At 47.5% G+C, this 12,207-nt stretch overlaps 5 protein-coding genes across 5 annotated transcripts; 3 read left to right on the top strand and 2 right to left on the bottom strand.

The window, feature by feature from the left end:
• Nucleotides 1-164: 164 nt before the first annotated feature.
• COCVIDRAFT_15681 (hypothetical protein) lies at nt 165-545 on the top strand (the record flags this gene model as incomplete). The annotated part of the gene is made up of 1 exon (XM_014701421.1): nt 165-545. The coding sequence occupies one exon, from the start codon at nt 165-167 to the stop codon at nt 543-545; it is 381 nt and encodes a 126-aa protein (XP_014556907.1).
• A 357-nt stretch (nt 546-902) lies between these two features.
• On the bottom strand, nt 903-1,151 carry COCVIDRAFT_98346 (hypothetical protein; the record flags this gene model as incomplete). Its single annotated transcript, XM_014701458.1, has 1 exon — nt 903-1,151. The coding sequence occupies one exon, from the start codon at nt 1,149-1,151 to the stop codon at nt 903-905; it is 249 nt and encodes an 82-aa protein (XP_014556944.1).
• A 1,001-nt stretch (nt 1,152-2,152) lies between these two features.
• Nucleotides 2,153-3,380, top strand: COCVIDRAFT_98480 (glycoside hydrolase family 93 protein; the record flags this gene model as incomplete). Its single annotated transcript, XM_014701457.1, has 2 exons — nt 2,153-2,688; nt 2,741-3,380. 2 exons carry the CDS (start codon nt 2,153-2,155, stop codon nt 3,378-3,380), a joined length of 1,176 nt encoding a protein of 391 aa, XP_014556943.1.
• Nucleotides 3,381-7,048: 3,668 nt separating this feature from the next.
• Nucleotides 7,049-7,885, bottom strand: COCVIDRAFT_98461 (hypothetical protein; the record flags this gene model as incomplete). The annotated part of the gene is made up of 1 exon (XM_014701456.1): nt 7,049-7,885. One exon carries the CDS (start codon nt 7,883-7,885, stop codon nt 7,049-7,051), a length of 837 nt encoding a protein of 278 aa, XP_014556942.1.
• A 2,349-nt stretch (nt 7,886-10,234) lies between these two features.
• On the top strand, nt 10,235-11,889 carry COCVIDRAFT_37456 (hypothetical protein; the record flags this gene model as incomplete). The annotated part of the gene is made up of 6 exons (XM_014701455.1): nt 10,235-10,399; nt 10,438-10,747; nt 10,784-10,918; nt 10,971-11,144; nt 11,208-11,741; nt 11,783-11,889. The coding sequence occupies 6 exons, from the start codon at nt 10,235-10,237 to the stop codon at nt 11,887-11,889; spliced, it is 1,425 nt and encodes a 474-aa protein (XP_014556941.1).
• Nucleotides 11,890-12,207: the final 318 nt, after the last annotated feature.

Raw genomic sequence — 12,207 nt, 5'->3', positions numbered from 1 at the left:
GAGTATAAATATCCCCATGTGTCGACATGGATACATAGCAAACAAGCAAGAATCACAACTATTTCTCATCATTCTCACGCAAACCACTACGCCCTCCACGCATACATATCGAACGAATTCACACATACTTCGGGACGAAGCTGTGCTTGCTCAGTATCGTAGCCATGGCTACTGCCGCATCCGCGCAGGCCTGGGTCCAACTCACGATGTCACGCTGCAATCGTAGCCCAACGAAGACATTTTCCATCTACACCAAACGCATCACCGATCTACACACTATCATGGGCGGTCCGGTCTACCAGATCAAGTTGACTGGAGTCGTATCGCGGGGCGTCGGAATCGACAATGTATTCTACCTGGCCTACGCGAGCTCTAACCCGAAATCAGGGCAAAGTGGCGTCTACGTCGCATATCACGACCAACACCTGGCGGATCATGATATCAGCTTCATTGAGTGCCACGAACCAACGAATGACAGTAGTGACGGAGGTGGTATAGCAGTCAGAACAACCTGGGAACGGCACCAAAGAGGGGCGCAGCTTTAGCCAATTCTTTTACCTACCTAGTGTTCATTGACTATCAACAATATCTTACTCTACATATGCATCTCTCTAGTAGTGTCATCATCTCCAGTACTCCTACAATGAATAGTGTTTTTATCACCTATTACTCTACGAAGGATCCAAGCTCAAGATGGGCGGACTTACTGCTCGTTCGATGACGCTATGAAATCTGACCTAGCAGCGCAAAAGGGCATCTTGTTCGCTGGCTGCCGTTGCGGGACATGACGGTGTAGCGAGTACCACTGAAGCGCGCAAAACACTACTTTTGTGTGTCATTGTCGCGCGGAGCAATTGATGTAGCTGGGAAGCTAAGCTGAGTACAGGATGTATGTCAAGGCACTATATCCAGTCCGGTAGGCCAGATTTGGCAATGCAGTAACAGTATGTCTGCTCTGGCGCATCACTTCCTTCTTCCATCAGCACCTCGCTGACTATGCTGCCAATTCTGCAATCTTCATTTTCTTCATACCATTCCCAAGTCTTCATTTCGACAGGCTCATCTTCCGCAGTCCTATCTTCATAGATTGGCGCCTCAATCGGGAGCAAAGGTGGGCCGACGCAAGGTCTGTTATTGGGTCGGTGCTCCATATTTGCTTACCGTTAGCTGTCAGGCAAATGCAAAAGCAAACTCCATGGTGCCCTTACTTTTGGATGGCAAGAGGTTTAGTGTGTTAAGCTGCAAAGTGCATTGCGAGTTGGGATTCGGCATTGGTGATTCTGGCAGAAGGTTGATAAGAGCTTTCGATAGCTTGTTCAGCTTGGTGAGCCATTCGTGCATCACCCGTGGAAGCTGGGTTCTTTTGGAGTTCCAAGCACATGATCGTACAGTTGTCGAAGCGCATGTCGGAATCGACATCGTTTCCTCTGCGCTACGGGACGGGAGTTTGTTCCAACGGTCGAAATTCTCGATGAGTTTGCTCAGAACCGATGCGTGTTTGCTATCAATAGTACTTACTGTGCTATATGGCAGAATTGATGTATGCAGATCCACGAGCAAGAGGATAATATAGGCCAGGGTAGGAAGTAAGAGCTATCAATAGAGTGGTAGATGGGCCTCCATCTCGGGATCTCAAGAACGCAATCATCTCCACCAACACTAAGCTTCCTGGTTGATTTAGTATTGGTGGAGATAATTGGATTCTTGAGATCCCGAGGCGGAGAACCATTTACCACTCGATCGATAGTCGAAGATGGGGGGTTTTAGGCTATAATGTGGTGGTTTTAGGCTATGGTGTGGTGGTTTTGGTGAGGGCTTGGCAAAAGTGGCCCGATCGCCCATGTAGATCGCCCGCCTGTGGGGTACATTATATTAACTGATCAGCTTTAGTAATTGCAGAAGCAACCTAGCTAGAATTTAGCCAGCTAAAGGATCCAGTACTACAGAGTAATAGCTAATATTCTGAGGGGCTGGGATAGAAAGTGTCCCGTTATACCGTGTGTCCTTGTACGTAGGGATCGACGTTATAGCAGATGGTTCGGAGGCGAGGATATTGCAAGGATATATAAACGCAGGTTGCTGTCCATAGGTTGAGATCAGTTCCCATCAGTCAACTACTACCCGGGCTTTTCCAGCAGAGGATATTGCAGTTATGAGGCTCCATACTTCCACCCTGGCAACAGCTGTCATCTTTGTCAGTAGCGTTACTGCCTTCCCTTCTTCAGTTTTCGAGACTAGCACCCCGAAGCCATGGGGCTTTTTCGTAAACAATACAATCTATCAGACAACTGGCAGCGAGAGTATCACTTATCCTCGCTACACTGAGTTGCGGGATGGAACTATTATCGCAACTGCATCGCTATCTGGAAACTCGCCCAACTTTTTCCCTATCTTTGAATCCAAGGATGGCGGTGCTACATGGAAGCATGTCTCTGACTTGCGCGATACTGTCAATGGCTTTGGTATGAGTGCGCAGCCTGCCTTGACAGAATTAACCGAGCCTATGGGAGGCTACCCAGCTGGCACAATCTTGGGTAGCGGTAACAGCTGGGGGCCTAATAGCACAAGGATCGACCTTTATGCTAGCAAAGACCGGGCAAGAACATGGCAATTTGTAAGCCATATTGCCGAAGGCGGAAGACCCAATACCACAAACGGAGCCACACCGATCTGGGAGCCGTATCTGCTGTAAGTTCTATTCCCTTATATCTTTCCGATCTTCGAGTTAACAACGCCCTAGTCAGTACAAAGGCCAGTTAGTCGCCTACTACTCGGACCAACGTGACCCGAAGCACGGCCAAAAGCTCGCTCACCAAACATCCACCGATCTCAAGACTTGGGGTCCTGTCGTGAACGATGTAGCCTATGAACAGTACACCGCCCGTCCCGGTATGACCGTTGTGGAATACATCCCGCCTCTGAAGAAATGGATCCTCGTACACGAACTTCCAATTGGCAACTCCTCCTCCTATGGCTCCAACTACCCCGTATACTATGTTATGGCTGATTCTCCTCTGGACTTCCGCAAGAGCGTCGGTCGACCCATCGTCATCAACAACAGCACCGTGCCCAATGCTAGCCCATATGTGGTCTGGAGCCCTGTTGGTGGACCCCTAGGTACAATTGTGGTATCTGACGCAGACCGGAGGCAGGTATATACAAACTCGTATGGCGGTGCTCTAGACAAGTGGGAAGAGCATGCTACGCCTGCGGGAGCAGTGTACTCGCGTGCTATCCAGATCTTCAAAAAGAGACCAGATCATCTGATGATCTATGGTGGTGAGACATTCGATGATTTTGGCAAGGGACTTCACACGCCGTTTTCGGCGACAGTACTTGATCTCAAGAAAGTTTTGAAGGCGCCTGCGCAGGAAGGGTGATGATGATAATGATGATAAGTAGGACGAGTATCAACAGTAGAAGTAGTAGACATTAGAGTGATGATGAGTGCAGGTAGTTATGGTATGAATATGGCATAATCAGCGAAACACAATGTAACCAACATCAACAAGGCTTTTGGCTTACTTTTCATTGCACGACAACGATACATGTAATAACGCAGCTGATGCCTAAGTCGTATCGGTCTAGGTGATATCTGTAAGTGAAGAGCCGCCTACGCTACCAGGTCGTTCCCCGCTAAGTGGTCTAGCATCTAGTATCTTATTAACTTAGTGTCCATTTAGTAGGTCACAGAAAAGGTATATATAATATTGTTAGAGCTATTCAATCAAATATCTTCTTTTTTTGCATCCAAGGCATTACAAGTAAGATGGGATAGAATAACGAAAAATCAGATGTATACAGTAGTGACTGATATCGCCTTACCGTTCCTGCCCTTTGGTTATCCTGAGTCCACGGCGCTGAGAAAAGCCCTGACTAAATAAGTGTTAACGCGAGTTATGAGTCGGGCCGTCCGTAGTGAGTATGGAAACATTGCGGGCTATTCAGAAATTTATTTGTAGGCAATATGGAAGGCTTAACAGGTACTTTGGTGGTACATGATCTTGCCACCGCTAGTAGAGAGGATGGTGACCCGCAAAGGCCTACAGAACAAAGCAAAACAGCAGATTGCGTTCCTAGACAAGAACCAACTGGCTTCTTGAGCTACGTCCTGTCCACCACTCTGCATTACCTATAGTGAGAGTCTGTCCAGCTAGTCTGTAGCAATACAACCTGTACTCATGCCTGTCCCTTCCGTCTATGAGCCCGCACCGTGACAATGTATTAATACGTGTGCGAAGTTCTCGTGGTTTGAAGCAGATATGCCTCTTGCATTTTTCGAAGTAGAGGGGTTTTCAAGCTTCAAGGAAGGACAGTAGGTAGAATCTCAATTATAGGGATAGTAGGCTTAAAGCTTCATTAGCAGGATCTGCCATAATTTCAATCGATGGTCCATAGTGAAATACCCGTAATCGTGCCAATTTAGGCGGTGCGTTTACTACCAAAAACTGATTGTATAGTTATATTCAACGCATGGATTAAGATATTAGTATTGGGAGACATGACATATTGAGAAGGAAGTGAATCAAAAACACTAGAAATATCAGCATCTTAGCTATCTCTAGCTTGGAAAAGATCTCTTAGTTATGCTAAGATATCAGGCCCGACTAATCCATTGATAGACTACCGCTAGCAAGAACCTTTGAAATGCATCTCCATACATCCATATCGTTAATAGCATTTTTTCAGGCCAAAGTCACTAGCATAGGCTATGCTACAACCTTCCGGTGTACCGTGATCACCATTTGTCTTGCAAGTGTCGATACAATCTCGACCGTGACAACCCCGTCCTGCTCCGCAGTCTTGAACGCACTCCTTATTTTCTCCTTCATAATTCGGCCCTGAACACTTGCAGTATGATTTACAAGCTAAGGTAGCAGGCAGGCAGATAGCCAGTAATGTAATGATGTAGTTTGTAAGTCTCATGGCGGGCGACTGTTGGTGGAGCTCGAAGATAGCAGATGATGTAGAATTGTGAAGGAATTTGTAATGAGCTAAGAGATGCTGAAGAGGGCAAAAATAGTCAATTAATAGTTGGCCACGTCTTCACTTCGGTGAAATTGGACTTAGCGAAAGGACAGTGTGTTAGGACCGCACAGCATTAGCTCGAGGCGATTTTCGGTGACAGTGCAAGGTCGAGCGACATCGAGTTTGTTGGAATGGCAGCATAGCACGGACATCATGGATAGTATCGTAGTAGGATGGATAGCAGATAGCGCGAATAGCACAGATAGGAGGGTAGTATAACAGGATGGTACGAACAGTAGGATGGCAGGAGACAGACCAGTGAGTTTAGTAGTAGATCGAAGAGACGGAAGCTGAGATGCTGTAGAGTGGAGCACTTGCCAGCATCCTCAATTGTCCCGAAGGCCTTGAGATTTGACCCTGACGCTATCCGTGCCAAAGTTTATCTTACTAGTAACGAGCTAAGCCAGCCGCGCTGACGCTCGCCTGCGGCGAGTGCCAATGCTCTCAACAATATTCTTCATAGCTCTATCACCTGAATCCCCGTTACTATATTGCTGGTGAAGCTGAATCCATAATCTCGGGCGATATCTGGAGCCAGTAATACTTCAAGGGCAAGTGTGCTGAAGGTGCTATCGCTAGTGTACAGTATGTCTTAGTTGGGTCTAATGCTGACTTATCTAATATCCGTCACGGAGGGGATAGACGTCAGCAACCTGGTAACACAGACTAGAAAGAAAGGTCTAATTATCTATAGGCCGGAGGAGCACCGGTACGAGGATGACGCTGCTTTTTTCTTAGTAGAGCGGGCGCATCGGCATGTTCAAGCAGAACAAACGGCGACGACGGCTAAGGTCGCGTTGCAACAGCGGGGCTAAGCATCTGGCCATAGCAAAGACTTCTAGGGAAGCCGTAGACATTCACCACAGCTATCCTTATTTGCCAGCTACTAGGGGCATAGAGTCGAATATACTCCGATAGCATACAGCAATATCTAAGCATGCTACTGTAGGCCGTGTACATACTATGTGCTGCTGACAGCGCACGTCCTTAGGGACGCCCTCTAACGATCTAGCCCTCTAGGCGGAGAAACTTCCGGGATATCGATATGTTATTGTGAATTGACCTATTAAAGCTGTTGCCTCTATCTTTGCTCTCTAAGCTTCTCTTTTAGCCCACTGAGCTATTTGCAGAAGTATACCATCGCGGAGAAGCAGGTGACGTTAGAGAAGAGTTAGAAGACGGCGTTGAGGGAATAGATAACAGCATGGTTGATAGCAGGCTTTTTTGAGTCGGAACTGACATAGCACGTGTGGCTAGTGTGTGTACACAGTCAGCTAGTAAGTGTTACATGGAGTAGGGGTTCTATACTTCTCTCAAATTACAGACATAATGGTCATCATCTTACTGATACCGATTGTTCTGGGACTCAGATGTCAGAATCGCGAAAGATTGTGTTGATCTTGCTATTTAGTGTCGGCTCCATGTAAATCAGTGTTCCAGAATCTAGCAGTCTTTTCAGAGGGTACAGGTGCTGCCAACCTGTCTGACGAGAGATTCAACGGTATTAACAACTTCAAGTTCCCATGAATTGAGTAGAATGTTAACCCTGTAGACAAGCTCCACCATTCTAGCCCCGAACTTCGCGATCCTGAAACCCAAGATTTGGTATCTGGTGAAAAGAGAGCGTTGCGGACCTGTTCCGAGTGAACATGAAGCGCATGAACTGGCTACCTTTTGGCTACACCTAACAACCCGATCATTCAATCTTTCAATAGCCACAAGGAACAAGCAAGATCGATGGGCTCCCAAAAGAGTTTCGATGCGCGCAGAATCCTTCTTTCCATGGCTTTCATACCCATATCGATTTTCTGAGAATAAACAGTAGCGTCATCATACAATCATGGTACTGCTAGCGACGCCCTGAGCGAGAACCATCTATCAGGTGTATGTTCAGATATTCTCAAAATACCTTGTCAAGCCCCTCTGCGAAGTCAACGAACTCATGTTCCCTGGGACGCCTCCCCTCTAATCTTCACGATCATATCAAAAACCACCTCAAATAGCATTCAGACCTATCAAATTACGACAAGTCATGGGAGGATCTTGTGGTCTCCACGTAGCCCCTTTGAGGCCGCTCGTAGTATTCTTCCCATCCAAATGCAGAAGTCAATTGAGTGTACTTAGAAGCATAATCCGTCATATCGATCCACATCCATCCAACGTCTTCGTGATCATCATTAGTCTCGCCGCCATCCCAGTCTTCAGTAAATCCTTCAGCGGGTACCTCTGTTACTTCGCCGTCCCAGTCTGTGGTCAGAATCTTCAAGGCTGGATCTTTCAATTCAGGCTCCTTAGGCCCTCCCTCCAGCGAGCGTAAGCAATGCTGATCTACGAATATGCAGTATCGCCATCGAGGCGGCATAATGCTCAAAGGATTGCCCGCGTGGTGCTTTGTATTGCTAAGCAATTGTTCACGAAACTGTGTAAGTCCGCCTAGCTCGTCTAGGTAGTTATCGGGGAGCTGTTGGGGCAGATCATCCGCTACCCAAGCGCGAAATGCGCGGCGCGCGGCGTATGCCGCTGCGCCGGATGAATCCGCGCCGGCGAGCATTGCTTCATCCTCAATGATGGTCATCTCGTGACGTGAAAGCAGCTCTGATTGATCTGCCTCTGTCAAAGACTCCGAGATCTCTGCACGAATAAGTTGGAGTATTTGGGCCCACGGCGCATCGCTAGATGGACCATAGACAGCGCGGACGATAACAAAACCCCATTTTGTGTCTGGCTGTAAGGGAGTCAAAGCAAGCTTGTCTTCGATTTCATGATACTCCTTCGGACCCGACTCTTGCTGTGCCAAGATCTCTTGACACCGTCTGAGAACCTCGGAATTAGTCTCGGAGGCGGCAGGTGACGACATGGCATGTCGGTACCAGGCAAACAATGTGTGAGGAGTGGCCTTGGAATTGTCGAAAAGTGGAATCGGCCGTTGATTGCTACAAGGAGGAAATGTGGGTACGTTGTTGGAGACACAAGCGTCGATTTAGCATTCGCACTATGCAAAGAGATATGCCACACAAAGAGGTAGCAAACAGTCCTTCTATAGTAGGTGGGTTTCTGTAAGGCACGAAATCGATCACGCTTGACGTGTAGTGGGAATGATCAGTCCAAATCATCACCCCCGGCGTGGCCAAGCGCCGGATAATGCGCAACTTGTTTTAAGCTTTGGCCATCCCCGCTAATTTTCCCGCAGAAGGGAAGCAGGGAACCTTGGTTATGCACGTGACTTCAATGCCTGGGCGCTCGCCTGGACTACTATCTATCCTACTGGTTATCATTGCGTGCACGCTTGCATTTCAAAATTACCAAAGTTGATGGTGCGCGCTAATCATTGGAGGTGGGTAAACGAGATTGGTGATAGCTACACTCGGCTCGATCAACCGCCTACGCAGACAGCATAGTAGTCTGGATACAGCTGCGAACATTCCCTAACGCCCGGGTTCTATTTCTGAAAGTCCTTACGTGCGATACCCACCGCACTCGCAACTGCCTAACAGCCGTCACCTTTTACAGTAACGTACTATTTCTAACACGGTGGATTAGCGCAGTCCTGGGTTTGAGTGGGCCGAGGCACGTCTTTACTAATGGTTGTAGGTGGTTGCGAAGTTGTAGGTGTCGAGGCGGTAGCCGTAGGAATGGGCGTCGTTCGATAGAGTTTCTGAACTTGCTACATGCCGCGCAAGAGGAGTTAGTAAAACATACATGCAGACACATTCGAACGAGATCGATAGAAGATTGTGCGCTCGATGTACATATATGCCTCATTGAGTTTGCCCTTGAGCAATGGACTTTACCGTGCAAGTGTCATAGACAACGTAACGCTTATTCACTTAGTCTCAAATTCTTGTTAACAACACCAACCCAAAAGATGCGACATATTGTAGCAGCATTACTTGCTCTCACCTTATGTGCTCCATAGAGTAAGATTAGAGAAGCTCAACAGTGTGCTCACACGGCGTGGCAACAGCGACTTAACTTTATTTTTGAGTAGTAAGCGAAAAAAGAGATCCATAAAGCGCTCATATACGGTATCTCGTATGCTGGAACCTATTGATGGGACGGGCGACGTATAGATTAGGAGATATGACAACATGCTAATCAAGTGTTGACACATATGTTGAGCTCAAAGATGTCATCCTTTAACAACAAGAATAATTACATACTTTATCAGTTCCACGGCCATTTGGATCTGTCCATCGGCGCCGTATGCTCATGCAAGCTTGTCCTGCGAAGTCAGTCGATCAGGATGCTCTTCCACCAGCATCTTCTCTCTTACAGCAACTAAGTGCTCCAGCTGTGTCACATCCTGCTTGACCCGCCCGCCTTTGTGATATACCCTTGCCAACAAGGCTCTGATTAGCTACACACAGAATCCTGATACCCCGATCCACGCTCGAATTCTGCGGCTTCAGCTGCCACTCATCTGACAGATATGTAACGATGCAAACGATGTCCAGGGAACGATCTGAATGGGTACCGGGTAGAAGGCTATTGCGGTAGGATCATACGCGCGAATTCTCAATATCTCTTATTGGTTTGATATCGGATGTCAAGTTTCTATTGAGCCACTTTGCGTATCCTAGCTAAATCGGCTTATCCCTGTGGCCCGTAACATGGGTAACCAGACTCATTATCGTCAGTCTCTCTAAGTGGGATATGTCGAACGAATCAAAGCCTATTAACAGCACGTAGTCTAAATCATAATGCTTGTTCTGTTCCAGATTGCGTCGACTAGCTGAGTGATCTTGGTCCGAGACCGACCATACTTTCAGCTAGAGTCGACGGAATGTTTTTCGGGATGTTTAGAACTACACTAGATCTTAACGACATCCTCTGCTTTGCGTACTAGTAGTGTGTGGTCTGCCCGGCTCCAAGTTTCGGGGCGTTTTTTCGGGATGTTTTTAAGTCTGGGGTTGAACTCCCCACGGGGTTGTTAGTCCCTAAGTCAACATCACGGATGTACAAACAATTAACAGAAATGTTGATATAAAGTTGCCCCTGATACAGGGCTCTATAGGCACAGGACGACTCAAACCCAAGCTCTCCAGCTATTACCTTCCTCTCCTATTCCATATCTTCTTTCTTCAACTCCTGTACTCATTGTTCCAAACACAACGGCTTCGACCGTTATCCCGTCATGTCTACCCCGACTAGCGGACATGGCGGAGTGGATGAGAAAGTCCATGTTGACTCGACCATCACTGACCCAATGCCTATCAACAAGAAGGATGCCTACCAAATCAATTTCGACGCTGCGAAGGCCACGGAGGCTGAACACAACATGACATTGTGGCAGGGACTCAAGCTCTATCCTAAAGCCATTGGTTGGTCTATTCTGCTGTCCGCTGCCATTATCATGGAGGGCTTCGACATTGTTCTCATCGCCAACCTCTTCGCCGTCCAGCTTTCAAGAGACAATTCGGTGTCCAACTTCCAGACATAACGTTTGAGATTGCTGCTGCGTGGCAGACTGGACTTTCAAATGGCGCTGTTGTTGGAGAGCTTCTTGGTCTCATGTTAAATGGATGGATCGCCGACCGTTTCGGCTACAGGAAGACGATGATTGGTGCCCTCCTTGCAGTCAACTTCTTGATTTTTATCGTGTTTTTTGCATCACGAGTCGAGCAACTGCTAGTCGGCCTTATTCTGCTAGGTATCCCCTGGGGAGTCTTCCAGACTTTGACGACTACCTACGCCGCTGAGGTTTGCCCAGTCGCCCTCCGTGCATACCTCACAACTTATGTCAATCTTTGCTGAGTTATCGGGCAATTTCTTGCCTCAGCTGTCCTCAAAGGTGTAGCGACCCGCGAGGATCATTGGGCATATCGTATTCCGTATGCTCTGCAGTGGATATGGCCCATTCCCTTGATAGTCGGTATCTTTCTCGCGCCTGGTAAGTATCTGATCATGAGCGATCTTTTATCACGGAACTAACAGGATAATAGAATCACCCTGGTGGCTGGTCCGCCAGGGGCGTGTCGAAGAGGCCAAGACAATGGTACTCCGTCTTACTTCAGCCAACCAACTCGAGAGCTTCAACGCCGACGAAACAATTGCCATTATGGTACATACCAACGAGATAGAAACAGCTGCAACCGAGTCCATTGGCTACTTGGACTGTTTTAAGCAGACAGACCTTCGCCGCACAGAGATCTGCGCAATTGTCTAGCCGATTCAAGTAGCGTGCGGATCTGGTTTCATGGGTTACTCAACCTACTTTTACCTTCAGGCTGGTCTGGATACCTCTAACGCCTTTACGATGTCCCTTGTACAGTATTCTCTGGGCGCTATAGGCGTGTTCTGCTTGTGGGCTCTCATCACCAAATTCGGCCGGCGCACTCTTTACATCGGCGGCCTTGTGATCCTCTTCGTGCTACTCGTTCTTACTGGATCTCTTGGATTAGTGGCCAAAACCAACACTGGGGAACAGTGGGCTATTGGATCCATGCTTTTTGTATACACTTTCATCTACGATGCCTCTGTTGGTCCGGTGTGTTACTCCCTCGTGGCTGAGCTATCCTCAACTCGGCTCCGACAGAAGACTATCGTTCTTGCGCGCAATCTGTACAACGTCGGTGGTATCATCAACAATGTCCTTACCCCGAACATGCTAAATCCGTCAGCATGGAACTGGGGTGCTAAATCCGGGTTCTTCTGGGCTGGATCATGCTCTCTCTGCATTTTCTGGTGCTATTTCCGTCTACCCGAGCCCAAGGGTAGGACCTACGGCGAACTTGACATGCTTTCGAGTATAAAGTCTCAGCTCGCAAGTTCGCATCGACTTCAGTCGATACATTTACAGGCGCCATTGAAACGAACGACAGCAAGGAAAAAATGCACGTTCAGCATATTGAAAAGGCCTGAATGAGTACCCAACCTATCTAAGAAGGATTGATGAAGGAGGTTAGGTACATACTATAACATGTTCTAATGCAGCTTAGGACTAGTGTTTAAGCATTACTGTTTATTATCATTCCATTGTAGTCCATGTAGCTTGGAACTATATAAGGGTTTAGCTACAGGCTACTCCATCTAGCTATTTACGATTTGGGAATTTGTAGTGCGAATTGTAGCTGTAGTATCTCAGTCTCTATCTAGCTAAGCTATTACTAGCTCTCTGAAAACATAGTGTTGAAGAGCAGTTAGGTATGAGGGACAGGTGTAGGGTAGCCAGACTGCCTT

The sequence above is a fragment of the Bipolaris victoriae genome, assembly GCF_000527765.1.
Source record: "Bipolaris victoriae FI3 unplaced genomic scaffold scaffold_39, whole genome shotgun sequence".
Taxonomy (NCBI): domain Eukaryota; kingdom Fungi; phylum Ascomycota; class Dothideomycetes; order Pleosporales; family Pleosporaceae; genus Bipolaris; species Bipolaris victoriae.
The sequence above is the reverse complement of the archived record's forward strand: the minus strand, read 5'-3'. Positions and strand labels throughout refer to the sequence as shown.